Genomic DNA, 27107 nt, shown 5'->3' on the forward strand with positions numbered 1-27107 from the left:
AGGGGCGGGGAGGGGGCCGGTGTGCGTGCGTGCGTGCGTGCGTGCGTAGGTGCGTAGGTGCGCGCTCGCGCGCCCGCCCGCCCGCTCAAGTGGCCGGGCGGGGGGTCGGTCCGCGCTCCGGGTGGCTTCGCCACGGTCGCTAGTCGCGACTCTGTAGGCGGAAGCGTGGAGACGAGCCTGAGCGTCAGGCTCCCCACACACAACCGCGTGACCCGGGGACTTTCCCCAGGGTGTGCAAAAGCACAAGCACCCCCTCAGTTAGGAGATGGGGGCGGGAAAGGATGCTCCCGCGTGTTCGTGGAAAGAGGGGTGAGGGCGCGGGGCCAGGGAAGCTGAGCCACGGGAGCCTGGGAGGGGAGGCCGGGTGGGCGGGGTGGGGCATGGCGGGGGAAGTGACTCAAGGCCAGAGGCGGACAGGCCCACGGAAGGCAAGGGTGGGGGAGGCGCGGGGAACGGGCGATCCTGAATCGACTGGCCGCGCACGGCTCAGGGCAAGGGTGCCGGCGCCCCCAGAACGCCAGGGACGTACTGTGAGGGAAGGCCTAGCTGCTGAGCCCTTTGGGGCCGGGGTCTGACATCTGGACGGAGTGGGAAAGCAGCATCCTGCCCTTGGGGAGTCGGGAGGAGCCCAGTCCCATCCAGCTGTGCAAACAGGAGGAGGAGGTCCCAAGCCTACCCTTGGGAAAGGGGCGAGAGGGGTGGTCAGGCCGCCGCCGCGCCGGCCCCCGCGGTGCGGGTTGCGCCAGCCTCCTCGGAGCCCGACGCAGAAACTTGTTGCAACAAACAGGCGACCGCGGGTGCCCCTAGCAGCCAGCGGCGGAGTGGGTGGGCGGTCGAGAGGGAGGGGAAGGCTGGCGGACGCCGCAGCGAACTGGTGGGCAGACCCGGAGTCGCCGCGTAAGCGGGGCCGGCTCAGTGCGGTGCGGCAGGCGCGGCTGTGCGGCAGCGGAAGTCCTTTGTTGCAGCACAGTCCCTGGCAGAGCCAGAGCCTCTCCGCGCAGCCCAGCCCGAGCGCCGCGCGCCGCCGCCACTGCAGCTCTCGGCCCTTCTGCCTCCGCCCGCCTTTCCCGTGGCCGATTTGCCTTAAACTCCCTAAAATCTCCGCAGCCCCGGTTCCTGCTGCGGCCGGTGAGTATTTGCCAGTTGTGGGGCTATTTGCGCAACTTTGGCCCGGGCCGGAAGGCGGCGGGCAGCGGGCTTGGCGGAGTGCGGGGCCGGAGCGGCGCCCACCAGTGCGGGGAGCCGGAGCGCGGCGGGCGCGCGGCGAGGACCCGGCCACGGGTGGCTGCTGGGCCGCCTGCTTGATCCCGCCGCCCACCGGCGCGCCTGGTCGGGGACGTGTGGCCTCCCTGGGTCGGAGGCGAAGCCCCCACGGAGACTAGTTCCCAAATTAGTTACCTTCTTTTTCCTTTCTTTCTCTGCCTTTATTTTTTTGAGGGGGGAGGGGAGGTGTAGACGGGAGGCGGGAGGACCCGATTGATTGACGTGCCCAGAGCCCGCTTCTCTCAACTTACAGCCGCAGCTCCTTGGCGGGTGGGAGGGGAAGTGTCCCGGAGCCCGAGGCCGCAGACTTGGGCGCGCTCCGAGGGAGGAGGCGTAAGAGCCGTGCAAATTCTTGCCACGGTTTTTCCCACTCCCTCCCGGCACACAAGCTTTTTGTTCAGTAAAAAGTGGTAGGTCTCGGGTTTGGGGATTTTCGGTGGAAAGATCTGTTTCTTGGGAAGAGAGTGCTTTCGCTTCCAGCGGTGGGCGCTTGCTAGAAGTTCTGTTAGTGTTCGGTAAATGTGTTGGACGTAGATCAGGAGTTGTTACCAATAAAATATGTAGGTTTGGGTCTGAGCTCAGCCACCCTCCCAGTCTCCCTTCCTACCTAAGCAGTGCGTCTGCGTGATCTGAAAGGTTGACATGACATTTTCCAAATTGGGAGCGTCAGGGAGATGTTGATGAAAGTCCTTGATGTTTTCTGGGGACAGTATGGAATTTGTCTGTGTGTAATAATATTCCTAAATCAAGCTTCAACGTGGTAGGTACACGCAGTTTATTTATTGGCCTAAGTATATTTCCATGCAGTATGTATCACGGCAGGAAAACTATGCCAGGAACAATTTTCCCTTTGACACTCGATCCCAAGAAGTGGTCCCAGGCTTTCTGAGACTTAGAATCAGTCTCTTGAGCTGAAGTTCAAGGCACTCTGGAGCAGATTTGGTGAAGGATGCAGTTCTCATGATAACTCCAAAGCAATCACCACCCGCTCCTTTGAAATTATGAAATTTTGTCATTGCAAATGGATATGATGAGGACACTTGGAATACAAAACGATGAAGCTTGAATGATGGCTGGCCATCAGAACCTCAAAACTCCTTTTGAATCACTTGCTGGATATCTAATAAAGTCTCAATAATAACTGAACGTATTTGGAAGCTAGATGGGGCTTCCTCATCTTAAACAGAGAAAATTGAAGCATAGTGGAGGTGCAGTGCTTTCCCAAAGATTGATAAAATAATGACAGTCTGCAAGTAGAGCTTTCAATCAGCATCTTACATTCATTTTAAAAGCAGATTTCTCCATTACGACCAAATTTTCATGGTATAGAGAAATAACTCACGTTGAGCAATCTTACCTGAAGCCTTTCTATTCTTCCTACCCCAACACGGCCTAAATTGGAGGCAGTGGGGAGCCCTGGTTGCATCATTGTCGGAGAAAAGAGAAACCGTATTTAACCAGGACCTTAGCAGGGCAGAGCACAGTCTCAGCCACTTGCTGTTGACCTTGTGTTTGATTTCACTTTAACACAGCTAAATTTTTGTACTGTTTCCGCATTCTCCTCTTTTGCCAGGCTCCGGGAAAGGTATAGTCCATGGAGCTTTTTAAGGGTATTTCTGTGTTCCTTGCAGGACAGCCATTCTAATGTGCAAGAGAAAAGAAGTGCCTGCTTTCAGGCCTCTCTTCCATCCAGGAAAAGTGCTAAGCCTTTGCTATTAAGCTTCTGGCCCTAAAGGGGAGGAAACTATTTGGGATAAAAATGCAGAAAATTTTCCATAGATTTTTACTTTTAAGCCACAATCTGTTGTCTTCCAAAAAAGAATTGAGATATATTTGAAAAAAATTGAGATATATTTGCTTGAGAGGTCATTTTGGTGTCTATAGGATTTTTTTTCTCCTGATTTTTTCTTCTTGTGCTGGTATCTCTTACCATAAAATATTGACATTATTCTTATACTCTTATGGGAACCAAATTAAAAGGGATGAGTGTCTCTTTTTTTCTCAGAATGGAAATGCTTTTATATAAAATTCAAGCTCTTTGTAAAAATTCAACCTATACCGAAGTAGATAAAAAACAAAAATGAAAGTCATTTCTGACTCCCGCTCCCCAGAGGTAATCTCTGTTAACAGTCAATTTCTTGTTTAAAATGAGAGAAAGCAACATTTGGTCATACTGTGCTGCTGTGTGTGCCTCACCCTGGCTAGGGATGGCCGTGATGATTCATGGGCTCATGTTCTCTATTCACTGCTCAGGTTGGTGAGAATTGTCCAGGTAGAGGAAAGGGAATGTTTTGCATTGGACTTATTTAAAATACTATGATTAAGTAGCAGACGTGAGAGCTTAAATACAACAGGGCTGCTATTGTAGGTTTGTCCTTACGAAGTACTTACTGTAGCTTGGTGGGCTAGTTCTCACACTTATAATGTTAATGTTGGTGTCAAGCATTTGATGGGTTGATTTATACTTGCCAAACTCATTAAAACAAAACAAAACAAAACCCTCACATTTGTAAAGAGTTTCATAATCTATAGTTGGGAAGGAGTGGGTATACTTGCCATTAAGGCCACTGCCAAGATAATCCCTGTGCTGTTACGGGATGAGAGGTCCCTCTTGATCTATATCCAGAGGTAGCATACCAAACATCAAGGAAAGGAAATTAGAGGAAAGAAGGGGATTAATGACTGTGGTTTTCAGATGTGGCCTAGAAGGAGACGGTACATATTTAAGATAGATTTCTAAGTATACTTATATTGTGCCATGTATAGTTATCTGTATAAGAAGTCTTAGAGTACAGAATCACTTATTCCTTAGCCTGGTATATTCAAGAAGAGTAAGCTGTGAAGTAATTGATGTTCTGAAAACAAATCCCCAAAATAGTACATAGAAGTTAAATCACAGCATTTGTTATTTGAGAGTGTTGGGAACAAATCATTTGCAAAATAAAATTGGCAAATTAAAGAAAGAATTAAATTGCCAACCAGATTTTCTGTTTGTTGTCTGTGTGAGATGCATGCGATCCTTTTTAGAGATAACTGAAGAGCTCCATCCTCACTTTAAATCTTTTGTATTAGGGGAGGGCTTCCTCTGATGGGCCGTGGGAGTCAGAAGATGGAAGCGGAGATGGGGAGCGCAGGGCATTCTGCCTGCAATATGGGGCTTTATGAGAATGGGGTGACTCTGGGAGGCTTAGAATGTCCAAGGGGACATGTTAGTTAATAGTCATTGCCAGAAAGAGTGTTTTCTGGTTTACAAAAACAGAAACTTAGGGCTCTGAATGAAAAGGGTCAGAGTTTGAGTCCCATCTTACAAGATGAGCGCTTGAGTACCAACCACTGAACCTGTTTCCTCATTCACAAAATGAGGATAATAAGGATACCTACCTCGGGGTTGTTATAAGGATCAGTTGTGTAATGTATGGGAAATCACTTTGTAGATTTTTGACTACTATATAAACTTTGCCATAATTGAAATAATGCAAAAAATTGATAAGCAATATAAAACTTGCTTTCTTCAACACTTATTCATTCAAAAACTGATCAAATATCAACTAAATGTCAGGCAACTGTTAGAGGCCCAGGGGATACAGCAATGACTAAGACAGTGCCATGATCTCAAGCAGCTTACAGCAAAGCAGGGGAACCATATCATTATAATCCCTGCTGTGAGTGTGATGATAGACATAGCATCCCAGTGTGGATGATACATTATTTTTCACCCTATAGTTGTAGGTATAGACTGTTTGGGAAGCACAGAAGAGGCATCTACCTTACCCTGGAATCAGAAAGAATGTCCTGAAGAGAGTGAGCTGGACGTTGAAAAGGCTCTAAGCAAAGGGAATAGCATGTATGAAAGCATGAAGGCTTTTGCTGTGTTAGTTGCTTTGGGATGAGGGGAAATCTTAAATGTTAAATAGATTTAAGACTTAAAAATGGAGTTAAACTTCTTGGCATGAACATACTTTTTATGATACTCTTTTTATTGGTTTCATTGACTTAATTACATAAGGGTGAAATTTTCAGGATTTTGGTTAGAGTTAAAAATGTAGCACTTGGAGCTACACAATTGGAAACAGTACAGTTAAAAAATATTATGTGTGGACTTGCTGAAAGAAGGAAACTGGGTAGTCCCTCCCATCATCTTAGAGCTGCCTCACCAGTTTTCTTTCTTTTTTTTTTTTTTTTTTTTTTGCGTTACGAGGGCCTCTCACTGTCGTGGCCTCTCCCATTGCGGAGCACAGGCTCCGGACGCACAGGCTCAGCGGCCATGGCTCACGGGCCCAGCCGCTCCGCGGCATGTGGGATCTTCCCGGACCGGGGCACGAACCCGTGCCCCCTGCGTCAGCAGGCGGACTCTCAACCACTGCGCCACCAGGGAAGCCCCAGTTTTCTTTTTTATATATATATCTTTATTGGAGTATAATTGCTTTATAATGTTGTGTTAGTTTCTGCTATACAACAAAGTGAATCAGCTCTATGTATACATATATCCCCATATCCCCGTGCCTCACCAGTTTTCATGCAGCAACATTTACTGAGTACACACACTGTGTTGCAGAGAATCGAACAAGCCAAAATATTGGCCTTCAAGTTGCTCATAGTCTAGTAGGGAGACCAACATACACATAATTGTGGTAGCTGATTCTTATTTAGCGCTTGCTCCGTGACACACTGTCTTACAGTAACTAAACCCTAGGAAGGATTACAATCCCCATTCTCAGATGAGAGAACTGAGGCACAGATTGGATGCAACCTGCTCAAGTTCACACACCTAATAAGTGACAGAGCCAGAATTTGAACCCAGACAGTCTGGTTAGTCTGTGCTTTAACATCTACTTTATGTTGCTGTTCTGATGATTTAAAAAATAGCATAATAAGTGCAAAATAAGGAGATAATACACAGAGTAATATCAAAACCTAAAACAGTGGGAGAGGGAGGTCTTGCAGAAGGCTTTCTGGAGGAGGTGATAAACTGATTCTTAAAAGATATGTGGCCGGTTCAGACAGAAGAACCAATCAGCATGAGTAAAAATGGAGGTAGGAAATACATGAAGTATATGGGCTCGGAGGATGGGGTGGTGGCCAGCAGTTTTATGCCGCTTGAACAGAAGTTTGAAGCAGGAAGTAGCCACATAGGAGACTAGATGGGGGGGCACGGAGGGCTTTTGTATCCCTTGGGAAGGAGTTTGCTCTTCAGTCTGAGGGTATGTGAAAGGACCCACAGAAGCAGAATAACAGGGTCTGATTTTTGTTCTTTATGAATCATCTGAGGGTGAAGGATGTATTTGAGGGACCAGTTAAGGAGCCTATTGTAATAATTCAGGAGTAATGATAGAGGCCTCAGAGGACAGGGAAGGTAAAGATGGAATCGAGGGGCAAATTTGAGAAATAGTGAGAAAACTGGCAAGACTTAATAGTTAATTATGAGGAAGAAGTCCCAAGTGACTCCCAAGAATCCCGGGTGATTGGTGCATGCTGGAGAAGGGGGAGGAGCAGTTTTAGGTGGGTCCCAGACAAAGTCACAGCGTGAGTATGCTGGAATAGATAGGAGTTCCACAAGATGAACCCTAAGAATACGAATGCCACGTGCAAAAAGGGACTTCCTGGTGAAGCTGCTTTTTGCTGAGAGAAGCCTGCTCTTCACCCCAGTGCCCTCTGGTGGTCAGAAGATGCCATGTTGTCTCTTTAGGATAAACAGATCAACATTTAGACTGCCTGAATTAAATGCTTTTCCTCTTCCACTCCTGGAGGAAGAGAGGAAAATTTCAGGAGCCCCTATGTTCCCTTTGCTTTCTGTGTGGATGAATTCATTTCCCAGACCTAGCAGCTTAACTACAGTAACACCTCAGTTATTCAGAGTTATTTGGTTGACAACGCCAGCTATCCAGTGGCCTGACCTGAAGCGAAAGAGTAAGGCAATTTGTTGCCTGTCAACAATTAAGATAGATTAAACAAAGTGCATGAATTAAAACCTTATCTTATGCATAGAACACTGCCCTAGGTCCTCACAGAAAATTAAATTATTTATGTAGATTCAGTTTCAATGAGTTTTTGTCTAATTTCATAACTCATAACATTGAAATGGTGGGCAGCAGGAGATCAGCACACCTTTTACAAGTGACAGCTGTTGGCCTGACAAGTAGGGAGACAGAAAAATACCATCCAACAAACTAGTCTCCAAGAGCATAACAGCCTCGGGCCATTTTGTGCAGGTGCAAACAACCCTTGCAAATTTGAACAGCTCCTATTTTTCAGGAAGACATAATTGATGCAGAGAAGCAAGCAGACAGCTAGGTGTTGCTATATATGGGGGCAGCTGTTAGAATAGAAGGAAGAGCCCTAGACCAGGATTGAGGAGACCAAGGTCCCATCCTGTCAGCCACGAAAACAAGACATGACTTTGAGTACGTGACTTAACCTCTCAGGGCCTCCATTTGTTTTCTTATCTATGACGTAGCGGGTTGAACTTGATCATCACTTGGTAAAATTCTGTGAACTTTGTTCACAATGATGACATTAATGTTTAAGAAAAATCCTATTCCTCTTGGATTGAAAAGACAAACATTTGTCATCTCTAGTTTATACAAGAGTTCTGTTTAGAAGTATGATTATCTCTATTTAATACATGAGGAAAGCAGGCTTAGAGAGGTGAAGAAAATTCATAGCTGAATAAGTAGGAGAGCTGGTATTCAAATCTATCGGTGTCTGCTCCCTGGGCTCTTTTTTAACACTTTCATTTAACAAGCATGCATTAAGTGCCAACTACATGGGCAGTGTGCTAGGCACGGGGAACACAAAGGCCATTTAGCCTCGTCCCCATCCTGGAGAGTTGAGTGTAGTAGGCATTGCTGTACAGTCCCTCTGTTAGTCCTAAAGATGCAAGTACTACTACAGCACCGTTAGGACGAATGAACACACAGCTCCATTTGGGTTTTTAAAGATCCAAATGGGTGTGAGCACAGAATGGAGCCACCATTTATAGCTTTGTTTCTATGGGAATATGTGTTTCAAGTTCCAAATAACTAACTTAAAAATAAAGTTTTGGAACATAACCCAGTTACAATTTCAGAACTTCCTGTACTAAGGACTGAATTTGCAGTCTAATAATCAGCCAGGATGCTTGTTCTAAAAAGTGAATAAGATTTTCTAAACTTGATCATGTCTGTCCAATTTCAATGCCTGGAATTAAAACCTTTTATCTTTGGGAGCCTGTACAGCCAGTTCTTACTGGAAATCTCAAGGAGAAAACCTAAAGAATTAAGTTTAAATTTAGAGATTGGAACACTGTATACCCTAGAAAATGGAATTCTAGGAAAGAATTTTGCCAAGGTGACCTTATTTTTATAGGTGGCAAAGTCATTAAGGCTATGATCTCACGCTCAAGAGTCATATTGCTTGTGTTCTAATCTCACCCAGTCCTCTGTGGCCTTAGGAAGGTTATATAACATTGTGTTCTGTTTTCTTATCTGGAAATGGGTCTTAAAACAGTACGTACTTTGTAGAGTTTGTTATGAGGATTAAATGATAACATGATACACATATTTACATGCATACATACACGTTTTATATATAATACACTATATATATACATATATATGTGTATATATATGTATATATATCTTACTATTGATGCGCCAGGCTCTAATCTAAGCAGATATCACACACACACACACACACACACACACACACACACACACACCTGCTTAGACTAGGTCCTGGCACATTGGTACTAAGGCCAGTAAAACAAATTTACCTTCCCTCCCATTACATTTCCAAGCTTTTGTTTATGCTGCTGTGTACCCTCCCCAATTTTTTACGTACACACCAATACAGATACCTGAAATGCCTTCCCCACACCACTTTCTCTTTTTCTTTCTTCTACTCATTCATCAAGACTTCACTCAAATCCTTCCTAAAGCCCACCACTGTTCTAGTACAATTCATGCCTTTTCTAAATGCATACTGAACTTTATTCAATATAATTCAGTACTTAATTTTTCTCAAATCGTTTCTTGGTATAAAATGTAATCCCTCATATGTAATTAGCTCTACTGTATACCATCCTTCTCCACCTCAATGCTTTATGCCATGTTGGGAACATTGTAGGTGTTCAATACATTCTGATACTCTGATTTATAAACAGGGGAGAATCCTTTCACTACCTTTCAAGCTTCTTAAGAAGCTAGTCTATAGCCCACAGGTTAAATCCATATATATATATACCTTCAGTCATATAAGACATAGAAATAGGTACGAGGAAATGAATGTAGGTACTTAAATGTCCCTTGAGACCTGGAGGTAATTGTTAGTAGTTCAGAGATTGGGACGCTGAACTGTAGACTCACTGAGGCTATGCAAATAGTTCTCGGGAATGTCCTTGATAATGCAAGTCTGAGACGCAGAGGGTGGTTGTTTACCTTATGGAAGGAGTCACTCAAAAATTCCTTTAAGTTGCTTCTTCATTCACTTTATATGCTTATTTATAGACCCTTAAATTATCATTTCACTAAGGCTAAGGCAAAAGAAACGTCCAGCAAAACTTTTTTTCCATTTAAGAGACTTAGCAAAGAAGGAAAAGTATTTCTGAAACCTTACTGTGTCAGTGAGAAATTTACTGAAACAGCTTACAGAGTATAATTTAGGGAACATGTCTACTGAGTGAGACTAGATGTGCATATACAGGTATAACCACATTACAGATAGAGTTCAGAGGGCGTAGTTTCTTGTGCAAGGGCCTTAACAAACGCTATGGTAAGGACTCATGCCCAGTCCTTGCTGACTGTTCTTTACATATGGGGGTACACTGCATGATACCAAGGAGCATGTAGTAACCACAGTTCAGTGGTTAGTACCCAGCTGGGTGGGCAGGAATCCTAGTACCTATAATACTTTACCACAGTTAACCCTTGATATATTGTTTAACAGCACAACATCTTTGTCCTTCTATGAAATAAGCATGTTGGACTAGATTAGATCTCTAAGCTCTAAAAGCCTATGAATATCTAAATTACTGAATATTCTTAATGTGTTTGGTAGCTGTTTTTGAATTTGAGATGAGCTGGTTAAACTTTTTCAAACAAAAATTTTTTAAATTCAGTGTAAACTTTTTTGCATCACCTACCTCCTTATTCCTCTGGAGAACTGCATCCACACTGGGTATCCTAGCCTTAGGAGAACCCCTGGCTTTGGATCACGTTTGAAGTTTCTGCTCTCAACCCCAGCCCTTGAAGAACTTCTAGCTGTACAAACTTGTTCTACCAGTGATGTAGCTAGTAACACAAACAAAAGCAATCACACAATGCCATTATAAAAACAAGAATTGAAATATAAGCAATTATTAAAAACAGGTAACAAGCTTTACTATAACAAAGTTCACTAAGTATTTTGGGTAGCATTATTAAGGATATTTTAAAAATTGAAGAGAGCAAACCTCTTTTGGAATTTGAATGAAATTATTATTTAATTAATAAAAGTGAGTGAAATATAAACATTTTAATGCAAAAATTATTCTCAAGACATAACAAGCTAAAAGTCTCACAGGAATTTAGATCCTTCACCCATGATTCCACCTCCCGCCTTTTTGTTTATTTGTTTTTGTTTTGCTGTTATTAAGCCTTCTTAAAACTTTTCTGAATGAGGTGTAACAAGAACAGAGTTGTTGGTACAATGTGTGAATGATTGCTATTAAAAGTTACTCTCCCTAAAATCCACTTTACTCAGAACTTGGGCATTTGCATAATAACATTGGAGAAACTACAGTTTTAGGTCAGCCTAGGAGCTGTAGTGTTAGCATTAATTTTTGACAAAAAGGTACTTGTTCAGCTTCCAGCCATATGAGGCGAAGATAGAAATACAGAGGGATGTGGAGGCAGTGGGATTCATACTCGGGTGTGTCTGACCCGGAGCCCTGTTCTCTCCACCACAGCACAGTGCCTTCACGTACAGAGTAGGCACTCTGCTGAGTACACGTTCAATGAAGTCACTCGTCTAGAACAAGTTAAAATTCCCCTCAGTGAGGTATCCTTGAGATTATAGAATACCTATGCTATTGCTGATTCTCAGTACTTTATACAGTGCCTGGTACACTAAAATACTCAACAAATGTTTGTTGAATTAATAAATGTGTGTTAAAATGCTGTTGATGCTCTTATATGCTTTAGTGTCTTGTTTATGTTAATACAGAATGTATGTTCACTAATCTAATTGAATTATGACTATAGCTACAGATGTGTCTATCATATCGGTCTTCTATGTAGCTGCATTAATTTTGGTTGCTGACCATAAAACTGCTTTTCCTTTAGATTAGAAGGGTCCTTGGAACTTTTAAGCTCTTCTTGTCATTATTTCAACCACAGGGCATTTAAAACCTGAAAGTTTTAACAGATAAACTATTGGCTTTCATACTGCTGGACTCTTATATGGAAGGAAACCGTAAGATTATCTCGTCAAACTTACCTCCTACGCTTAAGGAAGCGTCACCACTGTCACAATTGCCAGTGTTACTTCCATTAATTATCATGTGCCAGTTTACACATTGCTCCTGTGAACCTTAATGTCTGATATGCTTTTTGAGGTATTATTATTTAACATCTTTATTGGAGTATAATTGCTTTACAATGGTGTGTTAGTTTCTGCTGTATAACAAAGTGAATCAGCTATACATATACACATATCCCCATATCCCCTCCCTCTTGTGTCTCCCTCTCACCCTCCCTATCCCACCCCTGTAGGTGGTCACAAAGCACCGAGCTGATCACCGTACAGCTGTGCTATGCGGCTGCTTCCCACTAGCTCTCTTACATTTGGTGGTGTATATATGTCCATGCCACTTTTTTGAGGTATTATTATCCCCACTTTGACAGTTCAGGAAACTTGGAGTCAATGAGGACAAACAAGTTACCTAAGGTGGCAAAGCTAGGTTGGAACTCAGGCCTGTCTGATCCAAAGCCTGTGCGCTTTTCACTGTACCATACTGTCCGCAACAATATTTCATCCCTGCTTCTACACGGGGCACTCATTATCCTCTAGATGAGTTCGTTTCATTTTTGAACAACTCTTATTACTAGGGAAAAAAAATTGAGATAATATCTATCCCTCTACCTCTTTTTTCATTAAAGGTCTCTCTGAATCCTGTAAAATGTCTATAGACCTAGAAATCTCATCCTGCATAAAATGGGCTTGGGGTCAGTATTTTTCTGTGTGTGTGTGTGTGTGTGTGTGTGTGTGTGTGTTTTAACCCTTTGAATAAGGTTTTGTTGTTTGGATTTGTTTTATGTAATTGTAATCGTTACATAATTTCATAGCCTGTGTTTATTTACTTGACTTTCCATCCTGAAAACTTTTCTTATTTTCTTCTACAGCCTTCATTCATAAATATAATTTTCATAAAGGCCACATGATGGTGAATTTTAAGAAGTAGATTTACCTTGGTTTACTTACAACTACCTTATTGTGAGGCATTACAAGTTATAAATAACACATTGATAAAGATCTGCGCATACATTGCATTTTGTATATGGGTACATACTGAGCATGACTCTTCAATTCTAGTACAGATATCTGAGTTACACAAGGTTGAAATATTGTACCTTCTTGAAATACTTGATTTGGCTTACAGAAAAGGCCTAGAGGTTGCAAGTTTAGGAAGGCAGCAGGTCTCATTAAAAGCCACCTTCATTTCACCAGGTGCCCATGCCTACTGTGTTATCCTGTCTTCAGGCAGGAAGAAGGAGGCAGAGTGGCCTTAGGTAGTCGGGGAAAGGGCATCCACATGTGATCTGGAACAAACAGTTTATAAAAAACAAGTGGAAGTTAGTAAAGTTAGATAATCTTTTAATTTCTACTGTAGGGACGGAAGGGTTTGTGGACTGAAGAGTGAACGTTTTATTTCTCTGAACAGCTTGTTAAATGTTCTTCTTATGCTCAGTCAAATTGTGTAAGAACTTGTTTTTGAGTAGATGATAGATTCTGAAGTATTATGTGTACAGATTAAAAATTAAGGCTAAAATTTGATCTTATTTTCGCTTTGTAATGTAATAGGACTTACAGTGCTTTTAATATTCTCCTCTCCTCTCTTTATTCATTGTCAGCTCCATACATTAAAAATATTTATATGTTGATGAGTGAAGAAAACTGGTTGCAGAAAGGTGTATACAGTACAATACCATTTAGGTAAAAAACAAAAACAACAACAAAAGCAAAACTATGTGCCTGGCACGTAGTAGGTACTCAATAGCTGTTGACTCTGTAGGTATAGCATAAACATTTGAAGATATACAATTGGAGAGGTTACCTCTGGAAAGAGGTGTGCAACCTAAGGTGTGTTTTTATTCTATGTACTTTTATGTTTCAGTTTTTTTCAATGAACGTGTGTTACTTTTGTATTCTTTTTTTAATGATTGAAAAGTGAAGAAAAATTTACAATCTAAGGATAGATATCTCCTTCCCAAATAGATCCACTGTCCTTTATACTGTAAAGTGCAAGCCAAGCAATATAAGACAGATACTCTGACTCTATAGAATTATTGCCTCTCCAGTAATCAAGAAAAGAGAGGAGCATTGATCAAACCTATTTGCTTGGTGCCATTTCCATGTAATCTAATAAGCTTTTGTAAATAGAATTTTTCTAAGGAAATTTTCAACCATGCAAAAATAGAACTATATCTGCCTCCCAGCGTCAATAGTTCTCAACACATGGCCTGTTTTGTATCATCTATAGCCCCCACACCCACCCCACTGGATTATTTGCAAGCATATTTTAGATATTTCATCAATAAATACAGCAGTCTGTGTATCTAAAAGATAAGGATGCTTTTAACAACCAGAATACCCATATCACCCTTAAGGATGAGCAATCATTCCTTTATATCTATCATCTAAGAAGTTTTTAGTACTCTGAGACTGAATTACTAACTTTCAGTTTAAATTGCTATTTTATTTAACTTTCATTGTTTGTATCCTTCAAGTACTTTTAAACTAGTGTCTTTTTTCCTTTCAAATTTCGTATACATTTTTTCCCTAAAGGCGTAATGAAACCAAAACTGTATGGTTTTTGCTTTTGATACCTTTGCTTGTATTTCTTAAAATAAAAACGAGATGCTTGAATAAATGGCTGGGTATCTTCACCTTCAAGTTTTAAAAATGATTCAGGTATATGTTATTGCTCTTTACTACATTAGACTGAAAAGCTAGCCATACCTTGATTGTAATAGTAAATTCACACAAGTCACAGGTCATGATCAAAATTATTCTTTTTTTTAAGTGCTTTTCTGATATCCTGTCTGACTTTAATATTTTTGTTTTACATAGGTCTCTAATTAATAGAAGATGGCAAAGCCCAGCCACAGCAGCTACGTCCTTCAGCAGCTAAACAACCAAAGGGAATGGGGTTTCCTCTGTGACTGTTGTATTGCAATTGATGACATTTACTTTCAAGCACACAAAGCAGTTCTAGCTGCCTGTAGCTCCTATTTTAGAATGTTTTTCATGAATCATCAGCATAGTACTGCACAGCTGAATCTCAGCAACATGAAAATTAGTGCCGAGTGTTTTGATCTTATTTTGCAGTTTATGTATTTAGGAAAAATTATGACAGCTCCTTCCAGTTTTGAGCAGTTTAAAGTGGCAATGAACTACCTACAGCTGTACAATGTTCCTGACTGTTTAGAAGACATACAGGATGCAGATTGTTCTAGTTCAAAATGTTCATCTTCTGCTTCTAGCAACCAGAACAGCAAAATGATATTTGGGGTAAGAATGTATGAAGACACTGTGGCTAGAAATGGCAGTGAAGCCAATAGATGGTGTGCAGAGCCAAGTTCAACAGTAAATACACCACATAATAGAGAGCCTGATGAAGAGTCTTTGCAATTAGGTAATTTTCCTGAACCATTATTTGATGTATGTAAGAAGAGTTCTGTGTCCAAATTATCTACTCCAAAAGAACGTGTCTCACGACGCTTTGGACGGAGTTTTACCTGTGATAGTTGTGGATTTGGCTTTAGCTGTGAGAAGTTACTAGATGAGCATGTGCTAACCTGTACTAACAGACATTCATACCAAAATACAAGATCCTATCACAGAATAGTGGATATTAGAGATGGAAAAGACAGTAATATCAAAGCTGAATTTGTTGAAAAGGATTCTTCTAAAACATTTTCTGCACAGACGGACAAATACAGAGGAGACACAAGCCAGGCTGCTGATGACTCAACTTCAACCACTGGAAGCAGAAAAAGTAGCACAGTGGAGTCTGAACTAGCCAGTGAAGAAAAAAGCAGAGCTGCTGAGAGGAAAAGAATCATTATCAAGATGGAACCAGAGGATATCCCTACAGATGAACTGAAAGACTTTAACATTATTAAAGTGACTGATAAAGACTGTAATGAGTCCACTGACAATGATGAATTAGAAGATGAACCTGAAGAGCCATTTTATAGATACTATGTTGAAGAAGATGTCAGTATTAAAAAAAGTGGGAGGAAAGCTCTGAAACCTCGGATGTCAATAAACACTGATGAAAGAGGTGGTTTAGAAAATATGAGGCCCCCTAACAACAGCAGTCCAGTACAAGAGGATACTGAAAACGCATCCTGTGAGTTGTGTGGGCTCACAATAACTGAGGAGGACCTGTCATCTCATTACTTAGCCAAACACATCGAAAATATCTGTGCATGTGGCAAATGTGGACAAATACTTGTGAAGGGTAGACAGCTTCAGGAACATGCCCAGAGATGTGGAGAGCCCCAAGACCTGACAATGAACGGGTTAGGAAGTACTGAGGAGAAGATGGACATGGAAGAGAATCCTGACGAACAGTCTGAAATCAGGGATATGTTTGTTGAAATGTTGGATGATTTTAGGGACAATCATTTCCAGATAAACAATATCCAAAAAAAGCAGTTATTTAAACATTCTGCCTGTCCTTTTCGATGTCCTAATTGTGGCCAGCGTTTTGAAACTGAAAATCTAGTGGTTGAACATATGTCTAGCTGCCTAGACCAAGACATGTTCAAGAGTGCCATCATGGAAGAGAATGAAAGGGATCACAGACGAAAGCATTTTTGTAATCTGTGTGGGAAAGGATTTTATCAGCGGTGTCACTTAAGAGAACACTATACTGTTCACACCAAGGAAAAGCAGTTTGTTTGTCAGACATGTGGAAAGCAGTTTTTAAGGGAACGTCAGTTGCGACTCCACAATGATATGCACAAAGGCATGGCCAGGTATGTCTGTTCCATTTGTGATCAAGGCAACTTCAGAAAACATGACCATGTACGGCATATGATTTCTCATTTATCTGCTGGTGAGACTATATGCCAGGTCTGCTTTCAGATATTCCCAAATAATGAACAGTTGGAACAGCACATGGATGTTCACCTGTATACATGTGGAATATGTGGAGCAAAGTTTAATTTGAGGAAAGATATGAGATCACATTATAATGCCAAGCATTTGAAAAGAACATAAGTGATTTTCTACTGTATAATGTTTAGCTGATAGGAGACAAAACACCAAAGCAAAGGATATGAGCTATTTAGAAAATGAATTTATAAGATGAATTGTTGAAAAAAATTTTAAGGCCCTTTACCTTTAATATTTTTTGTTTAGGATCTTAAGTATCTACATTTTAGGTGTTATTAAATGTTTATCATTTTTGTTATTTTTAATAGAATTCTTTGTTTTTAGTTTGTTTTAGCTATGATTAAAATTACTTTTAAATGTAGACTACAAGTGGTTGTTACCCCTTCAGTGACTATTAAAGTTTAGTTTTTTTATCAATAAGGTGATGACTTCACTATTTTTATGTGTTTTTTTTTTTCTAAAGTTACCCTGTGAAATTTTAAACCCAACATCATTGGCCGTTCCTGTTTAAATTTTTTTAAAAAATTGTTTGTTTTAAATAATTAGTTATTTGAAACTATCCCATTCACTGTAGCTTTTTTTTTTTTTTTTGGAAGTTGAACAGTGATTTAGCCACTGTTTATTCCCTGTCTTATCAATGAAATTCGTATTCTTAAATTGACAACTTAATAGGCAGGTTAGGTGCACTGAATCTAACCTTGAAGGTTGACATGGGCTCAAACTTGGCCTAAAAAGATTAATGAACCTACGGAAATTCCTATAAATGAATATTTCCTATAATTGATAAAATATTATCATTTAATAATCACATTTAAAACTTATATTAAGTGTAAAACCCAATGACTTTACCCCACTTGAGAAATTAGTGGGGACAAGTCATTTTGTTTTGTGATATTAAATTTAACTATGATAGTTAATTAAAAAGGCATATCTTGTATTCATTTAAAATAATTTAAAATATTCTGATTTCTAAAGTGTGTTAGTTTATGAACTATTTTTGTTTATAAATAGACTTTAATAGCTTTCTAGGAATATGACATCTAAAGGAAAATGATTTTTCACCTTTAAAATGACATACTTTTGGAACTTTGAGATTTGAGAAAGCTGCCATGTATATTGACAAATCTAATAAAATAAAGAAATCAATTACAAATCTGGTTGTTCTATCAAAGTAGAGTGTGCAAAAATCATGTCTTGTGTTTTATACTAAGATTTGGAGAGAATGTGTTATGGCAAATTGCAGTTTATCAACATGCTTTATTTTTTTTTCTGTAAAGGACTAAAATTTGAGAACCGTAAAATAATCACAGAACATATAAGTGGAAATAGTTTATCATTTTTAAGATAAAGTAGTATTACTGTTAGTTGTTGCTGACACAGGGTCTACACGAATTACATGTGAATTAAAATACTGGCAAAACTGGCCCACCAATCAACATATCTGTTGAATAGAATGCCTTTTAATGTGAATTACTTGCATTATAATGCCCTTCTCGTAATGAAAGGGATTTTAAATAACTCCTATATTTGCATTATAATGCCCTTCTCATAATGAAAGGGATTTTAAATAACTCCTGTATTTAAAAGTATAATTTTGTGATTATGAACAGTAATTTAACGGTATTGTTCTTTTTGTTTACATCACATTTTTAAGATATGCAAGTCATATTTTTGTATACAATTTGCATAAAAGAACAAGTTGCCAAGAGAATTGAGAGACATATTGACTAGCATAGGTTTAGTTGAAAGAGTGTGAGCTCAGAGATTTGTGGGGAAATGTTGAGGTGTTAAGAATTGAAACAGTACAGGAGCCATGCAGTATTAGAACAAGTAGAGATGGGGGAAATACACAAAAAGATAAATGAGAAATCAGGAATTTTTTAAAAGCCATATTGTAGAAAAAGCAAGAAAATTGATTCATCTTAGTCTTGGATACAACAGTTTATCAAGTAATTAGATCTGAAATACAACTTTAAATGAAATATGGTATATATATTACTGATAGGAACCTAATAAGAGTTCTGTAACTAACCCAGAGACCATCAGAGAGTAAAGAGAGAATATCGACTCAAAACAAATTTCCAAACTATATACCATCTTAGCGGACATCATTTTCTTTGGGACCGCTTTTTTCCATGACCCTCTTCAAAACCTCTATTGCAATGGCTTTCCCACCATTAAAGAACAGGGGTCTTTCTAAATACTACCACTCTGTAAAAAGGATTGTTTAATCCATTAGGAAAGGGGGTTTAGTTTTAGACACATACTAACAGCCAAGAATTAGCAAGCAAATATATAAACATTAAACATAATCTCTAATTTTACATAACTGAGGTGTTTATAGTTTCAGAAAGCCATACCTCACGATGTGTTTTCTCCCAGTTTCATGTTACAGGACACACACACCTTTTGTTTTGTTTTGCAACTAGCTACAGCAGCACAAGCTTCTTTGAGTATAATGTACAATTTTCCTTATTAAGGCAAAGAGTTCATTTAAAGACTACTTGCCTTTTAAAACTAGGGGGAATTAAAACTATCCAACACCTCTCTCCAGCCCTGTTTCCTCTCACTTCTTTCCTCTCTCTCCCGCGGTGGAGCTACAGAGCTGTACCTACTTACTATTGCTTCTTGCCCTCCAGTGCTGTGAAGGCAATGAATCAAGGTTGTGGAAGTTGCCTCCTCCTCCTGCCTTTATAATTTGTGTGATTAGCCTCCAAATCTGAAAATGAAGGGGAAATCTAGATAGATGTATGTGGAATCTTGTTTCTCTTTTTGTCTCACATACAGTCTTGCTTAAAGGGCCTTTTCTACTCCAACAGAAATCCTGGAGGAATGGAGTCAGTGCTTAACAAGCTCGGCACCAATTACAGTGCAGCTCAGATGTTTATAACTTTTTAGTAAACAAGACTAAGAATCTGAGAGATTAATAAAGCACAACTAAAGCAGTAGTGGATTACAACTCAGAAATTTGTCTTAATCTCTCCCATATTTTTAAAGTAAAAATATTCAGAGAAATGACTCACGTGAGTAAAATGGTACATGGCTAATTTTTAATGCATGAAGTTTGAGTATGAACAAAAATTAGAAAAAAGAACATAAGGATTCCAGGGGCTAGATATAAAAATTAAAGAATTAAAATAAGGACAGGGCTTCCCTGGTGGCGCAGTGGTTGAGAGTCCGCCTGCCGATGCAGGGGACACGGGTTCGTGCCCCGGTCCGGGAAGATCCCACATGCCATGGAGCGGCTGGGCCCGTGAGCCATGGCCGCTGAGCCTGCGCGTCCGGAGCCTGTGCTCCGCAACGGGAGAGGCCACAACAGTGAGAGGCCCGTGTACCGCAAAAAAATAAAATAAGGACAGAGCTTTCTAGAGTAGTCAGCACCAATTAAAAGGAAAAATAATAGACTAAGTAAAAATCGTACTTAAGTACTGTAGTTGAGAACAAAAATATGAACAAGGTATAAAAATTGAATAAAAAAATAAACATTTGAAGTTTTCTAGGTGAGGTGAGTAGAATGGAAGTTATTTGATAGGTTCAAACAATTTGACTAAACTAATTCAATTAGAGCTACAGAATGCCTAATGAAACAAATTTTATGAACATGCCAAGGATATGCATAAATATGTGAGATAATATACCAAAGTTTATATTCTAAAACAAGTGGGAAGAGAGGCTCATGGTGGTTGGCAACTTTCTCATTGATTAAACAATACCTGTTCCTCTATATCACTAGTTAAGGAACTTCTGTATTTAATAGATCTCTGGAAAATTCCCCAAAGAACTAGTCTAACAGTTAAGTTAAACATAAAACTTGTCATTGTTGTTAACAAAACACTAAATTAGTACCAACCAGAAGAGAAAACCTGAGTGTGTATGTGCACGCATAGTTGAGAATAAAGCAATTTGGTATATTAATTCTAAATGGGTTTTATGAGTTACACATTTCTTTTTTTTGCCATTAATCTACTTTGATCAGTTCCTCACCACCACCACCTCCTTTGTAACATATGCTTCTCAGCGATACAAGCCTGTGCTCTAAAGGCACCCTAGCATTGATAATGCCTAAGATCTCAGGGTACCAAAAGGCACTGTGGGAACATATCCTTGTGGAATGTCTCCCATCTCCTGATACCTGAGGTGCAGTAAATGGGGTGACAGGGTGAATGCCAGGGAACTGAAGCAAGTAGAGTTAGAGTTGGTGTTAAGAACTTGAAGCTGTGGCCCGGATTTGGAAACCTATGAACCATCCATCCCAGGGCTCTCAGTAATCCCATCATCCATTTCATTAGCACTCTTTGTACTCTGCTAAACGCTTTACAGATTAATTTTAATTAATCCTCACAGCCTTATGAGGTAAGTATTCTAATTTTCCAGATGGGAGACTGAGGTTCAGAGACACTGAGTATTTTTCCTAAGATCACACAGAAACTAAATACTAGAGCTGGAATTTGAAACTAGGCCTATCTGATTCTACATTCCTACTTAACCACTAAGCTACATATTCCACCTAACAAAAAGTACAAAGAAAGGCCTTTTCAGCTCAGTATCACATGTGACAAAGCTTCTATGAGACTCTGTGCTCCTTGTTCATCATCTGTCATCTACTGCGCTTAGTAAGATAGCTGGTAATAGTGGGTACCTAATGAACATGTTGAATAATGTGAAAATACACCAGTCAGAAACAAAACATTTGTATTTGAGCGGATCATTCAGAATGATCTTTAGAAATAATTACTAAATACTCTTATGTTTTAATTTTCCCTTATTTAAACTTAAAACATTAAGTGGTGTATCAGCCATTTTTCTGGGCCCATGATAGGTGCTCAACTAAAAACTAATTTGAGTTCAACTTCTATATTTCTACCTCTGTGACTTTTTGCCCCTCTGTTTTCCCTATTCCCGATCTTTATGTTTTAATCTCTCCCACCAGGCACCATTTCCTTTTATCAGTTATGAGACTGATAAGTAGACTAACTCAAATCATTTGAAAATCTTCCCGCAAAAAATCAGGACCCCAGAGTAATCGGTTTTCCTCTTTTTGCCTTAACAGATGATGTGGATAAGAAATTTTTCATTTGTTTGGCTAAAAAACAAAACAAAATACTTAATTACCATATTGTAATTGATTAAAGTTTATAGAGCAATCTAAGTTTGTCTAAAAATAAAAGTTGGTTATTCTAGCCATTTATAATTCAATTTACCAAAAATACCTATGTATTTCTAGTGTAAACTTAACAATGTTACTTGTAAAAGAAATGAAATTTCAGGAAACAACAGTTGAATATCCACCCTAACCTAGCAGCAAACCTTTAAGCAATGAATAGCCTAATGGTTTAAGTGAAACAACGCCCCTCCCAATCTAATCTGATTTTAATTTCATGCATCTATTGCCTGATTTCTAAAACATATACAATAGGTTTTACTATTACTATGTTAAGTCTACTACTTTAATGATCTCTCTACCAACTGCCAAATGTTATTTTTTTTGAAGTGAAAATAGAAGAATAAATGGTGAAGATTCCATAGATAATATTTATATAATCACTTAGGTGGCCCACTTTCATTGCCTTCTATCAAACTCAAGGACCTATTCCTTGGTAACATATGGGCAGAGTCTCATAATAAGACCAGGTGAAATTTAGCCACTTATAAATTTATATGCGGGTAAGAGGCAAAAGTGCAAGGGTTTAGAATGTTTGTGTCTATAAATATTGGTAAATATAAATATTAACTAAATGACAATAGCGGCTTATAAATTCATGCTAATTTTGAACCAATTTAATACCACTTACATGCATGTGCTTAGTTGACTTTAGCATTAAGAAGTTAAATCCATATAAGTTGCTCTCTTACTATTTTTAGGAGAACCAAATCATTGAGGTCCATTATTAGTGGCAGAATTGTTCATCCTTTCTATCAGAATCCAACACAGATCACTAGTGGGCAGGAAGCCATTTATAATTTTACTCATCATCTTACTCATTTGCTGATAAAAAGGATGGTGTGAAGATTACAATTCAGTGTTTGGCTCTGAATTAAATGTATCAGTGTACTAATCACCACTGTAATAAGTAAAGATTACAGGAAACTCTAGGGCCAAAGGATGACACAAATGTAAAAGACATGATTTCATGAGTCAGGAATATTAATAATTTTATCTGAGAAAATTTGCATAACTCTGTACTTACCTATTTGAGAAAGGAATAGTTAGGTAGACAGCTTATGAAATCCCAGTTAAGCTTTATTTTAAAAGTTACTATGTTGTTTTTATTCTACTTCAACCAGTTGCTTATACCAATCAGAATCAGCAGAACTCATTTTTAGATGACAGAAATATAAACATCCAGATTATGAAAGTCATCGTTTCTTTCAAATGCTTATGTGTTCCCTGATGTGGAGAAAAATATTTAAGAGACAATTTCCTTTTTACAAAATTAGGGCAAATCATTGCTGTGAAAAATATAATTCTACCCAGAATCACTGGGGCAGCTTAGGAATTTGAAGGAAAGTTCTTCCTCGTGTGTGTGTGTGTGTGTGTGTGTGTGTGTGTGTGTGTGTGTGTGTACTTTATTTTCATTTGCAGAGTGTAAAACACTTTACATTGAAAAAGAACAATGTTAGCTTGATGGCTGAAGGCACTCAGTAAAAAGAATACGAACTTGTTAGATCTATGTTTCATTCAGAGATTTGCTATTAACAAGTTCATTGTAAAATTATTTTAGTTGAAAGAAAACACTTCTTTTTTTTTTTTAAGTAAACAATTTTTAACTGCTTCCTTCCTCCCTACTTTCCTCCACCTGGCTGCCCTCCTATCTTTCTGTTACATCTTTATGAGCCCTACCTGTTCTAGCTCACGTAAGAAAAAAAAAAAAAAGGTGCCCCAATAGCTGAAAAATTATATTGGTAAAAAGAACACCTTATATTTAAAGGGTACAGTGAGTTACATTGGGGAATAAATTAAATAGATCTAAGTTCTAGGATCTGTGCTTTTGCTCCCATTCTTTATTCTAGTAACAGTGTGCTGGTCTGGTGCCAAAAGTCATGAAATTCTGACCTAAGAATTATGTTGTATCTTGTAGAGCAGTCAACTTGTAATATTATTTTTCTTGAGTTTTGTCTTTTTCTGTGTGGCAGTGGTCAAATAGGGCCTTCTAAACCTCTGGAGAAGTGAGATCTGAATTTGGAGAGGACATGGGCAAGAATCAATCTTCAACAGATAATCTTTAAGTCCAGACCCAGGAATATCAGATCTGAAGTGACAGCATCTTTTCTGTCTTCTGACAAACCTCATCAACCCCAAAAGTTCCAGTTGCAAGGATCCAAGAAAACTCAGTAAAGATTACTTTGGGATCACTTTGTTGTGACAAAATCGATTCATGGTGACTCTCCTGTTATTTGTGAAAAATCAGCTAAAGAAAAGTAACTAGAATATTCATACAACATCAGTGGTTAAAGCTACACTAAAATAAAACTCTATATACTAATTTTCTTCAAGAATCCCTCCTAAAAGAAAAGGGCTTGCTAGGCTACTATAAATACATTATAAAGTGAGGTAATCACATATCTGTGTAAACGCATATAACTCTAAACTTAAATGGAATTACAGTTTACATATCATGAAATGTAGTTTCAAAAATTTCACCCCAAAATCTGTAGCTTAGAGTATAAATAAAAAGATGTGGGGACTTCCCTGGCGGTCCAGTGGTTGGACATTACTCTCCAATGCAGGGGGGTGCAGGTTCGATCCCTGGTTGGGGAGCTAGTATCCCACATGCCTCGCGGCCAAAAACCCAAGACATAAAAACGGAAGCAATATTGTTACAAAATTCAATAAAGACTTCCAAAAAAAATGGCCCATATCAAAAATAATCTTAAAAAAAAAAAGATGGGCTTCCCTGGTGGCACAGTGGTTGAGAGTCCGCCTGCCGTTGCAGGGGACACGGGTTCGTGCCCCGGTCCGGGAAGATCACACATGCCGCGGAGCGGCTGCGCCCGTGAGCCATGGCCGCTGAGCCTGCGCGTCCAGAGCCTGTTGCTCTTCAACGGGAGAGGCCACAACAGTGAGAGGCCCGCGTACGGCAAAAAAAAAAAAAAGATGTGGGTACAGAGAAAAAATCATGTAAGACCAATATTTTACCAAGAAAAGATAATCTAGTTATTGCTTACTGTAATGTAACATTTGCCTTTCTTCTTTTTTCACTGTATATACCAGTCACAAACTTGATTATTAATATTAACGAGGCTCCCTTTTAAGTCTGTTACTTGAAGGAAAAACAGAAGTGGTATTATTTCAACAGTGGTATATTTTCACAAACCACAGACAACCAAGAAGAATATATCTTAAGACACATTATTTTCTTCTCAACTTAGCAATGTAACCTAAAAAGGCAGAATAAGCTTCTGTTAAACATTTTTCTTAGTATTGATATAAAATACCATGCTTCTCAGCTTTAAAATTTCAAGATAAAATTCAACTAAGTATTGAATGAAACAATGGTTAACATGTTTAAAAAACCTTTCATGGGAAAATGAAATGTTTGATGATATTTTAACCTGAAGATAGATAGATACACATTTCTCAACCATATGAATCTTATAGCCATATTATTTCCATATTGTGAGTATATTTGTAGTTTTGGTTAACTGCATACCCAACTCAATATCATCATCAATATTATTATTATTGTTTCTTCTGCAATATCAAGATGTTATATATTTTCAGAAATGTTTATTTTGTTTTTGTGCCTATGTTTCAAATGTTATAATAAGGAGTTACACAAAGAGATCTATCTTAGAGTATATATAATAGCAGATGAAGAATTTAAGTCAATTAACATCTCTAGCTATAAAGTAGGGATAACACGACTATTCATTCTAATAATTAGACTAACAAAAAATCAGAAAGAGTTAATTAGAATGTGATAATGGGTACAGGGGTGAAAAGGGAGATGAGAAATCCACTAAAGACTTCAAATTCATATGAATTCACCTGCTTTAAGAGAAATATAACAAATAAGCTTAAAGTGTTAGAGTCTAAAACAAAAACAAAAACTATAGCTAGTCATCTAGAAACATGAAGAAGCATATAGAACTGCAGACTTCTAACAAATAAATAGGAAACAGTAAAGATGAATACTATCAATTATTAAAGGTGCCAGATCAATATAGTAGAAACTCAACAGTTACTTTTTGATTTACTGGTGGAATTAGATTTACAAAAGAAATATGGCTTAAATTCTGACTGTACTAAACTACAAATGTAATGAATTACAGTAATTATAAGTGATATAAATGCATTCCATAATGTGATTATTTTCTGTATATTAGTATAAAATGGAGTTACTGGGTTACATAGAGAATTTTTGTTACATTTTTTAATCCATTGCTTTACCTAATAAAATTTCCTCCTCTATGTCCAGAAGTTAAAATGTCTGTATATTACTTTTATTTATACTGTACTTTTCCAACCTGGCTCTTTTAAAAAAATTATTTGATTGAAAAGTTATCAATCCTTTTCATTCTATAATACCAAAATAATAAAGTATTTGATATAGCTAATTATGGTATTTCTGAGCAGCTTATGAAGTGCACAAAGATTAACTAAAATTCTTATTTCCAAATCCTGGTTTCTTTCAATATAGAATGACTAGAAAAGTACTATCTCAGAGCAAACACAAACGGCAACAAATTAGGTTTCCTCATAATATAAAAATAGATAATTATTTATAAAAATCCACTGACATAGTATTTAGTTCTTTTAGAGGGTTAATCCATTTCTCAAAATAATTTATTCAGAGAAATAACTTCCTTACCGATATAATTCATTTTGTTCATTTTCAGTTTAAGACATTGTTTTTCTTTTTTCAAGTGATAAGCAATGAGTTTTCTCTTCATTTCAGGTAAGTCCTGAAAGATAATTGCCATAATTTCACAGAAGTTAATAAGCATTAGCAATAATGGCATGTTGAATCTTAGTCTCCACTTGTAAGACAACAGCTTCACTTCTTTCAGATTATTTCAGACTATTCCACAAGAGTCTGTCCTCGAGATTAGCACTCTACAAAACTGAAGAAGGTATAGTTTGTCTGCTTTTGCACAGATTCACTTCTTTTCTGGAAAAGCTTCTCTTCCAGGTTTGAGACGCTTAGCCTTCCATAGAAACACTACCACGCTTAGCCATACAAGGCTAAGCATGGTAGTGTCCTACCCCAGGCTACTGTGTACCTACAGTTCAATTAGAACTTTCAAAGACTGAGTTTCTTAAGACTCAAAGAAACAGATGGTGAAATTTTTCCTAGAGTGACAGGTGACTGGAGAAATGTTTGGGGACAAGGTACATCCAAAGAATTATAAAATTGTAGTATTTATAGAGATCTTAAATGTAATAGTTGAACTCCAGTTTGCTGATAGGCCCTCAAATTATAGGCTGCTACTGACTCTACCTTCTCTTCAGGCCAACATTACCTCTTCAAAACAATCCACAA

At 38.7% G+C, this 27107-nt stretch overlaps 1 protein-coding gene and 1 non-coding gene across 5 annotated transcripts; one reads left to right on the plus strand and one right to left on the minus strand.

The window, feature by feature from the left end:
* The first annotated feature begins 200 nt into the window (after window positions 1–200).
* On the plus strand, window positions 201–26432 carry ZBTB1 (zinc finger and BTB domain containing 1). Of its 4 annotated transcripts, XM_060294900.1 has the most exons (3): window positions 455–1128; window positions 14569–16484; window positions 23758–26432. In XM_060294900.1, exons 2-3 carry the CDS (start codon window positions 14587–14589, stop codon window positions 23792–23794), a joined length of 1935 nt encoding a protein of 644 aa, XP_060150883.1. In that variant the 5' UTR covers window positions 455–1128; window positions 14569–14586; the 3' UTR covers window positions 23795–26432. The 4 variants fall into 4 exon arrangements, with proteins under 4 accessions (XP_060150881.1, XP_060150883.1, XP_030711069.1 ...); XM_060294898.2 differs by lacking the exons at window positions 455–1128; window positions 23758–26432 and adding an exon at window positions 201–309 and having other exon boundaries at window positions 14569–17043; XM_030855209.2 differs by lacking the exon at window positions 23758–26432 and having other exon boundaries at window positions 14569–17043.
* Window positions 26433–26488: 56 nt separating this feature from the next.
* Window positions 26489–26557, minus strand: LOC115852505 (small nucleolar RNA SNORD2). The gene has a single exon (XR_004039182.1). It is a non-coding gene; the product is annotated as a small nucleolar RNA SNORD2 (small nucleolar RNA).
* Between the last annotated feature and the right edge of the window lie 550 nt (window positions 26558–27107).

Source organism: Globicephala melas, chromosome 2 (assembly GCF_963455315.2).
Source record: "Globicephala melas chromosome 2, mGloMel1.2, whole genome shotgun sequence".
In the NCBI taxonomy this organism is placed as follows: domain Eukaryota; kingdom Metazoa; phylum Chordata; class Mammalia; order Artiodactyla; family Delphinidae; genus Globicephala; species Globicephala melas.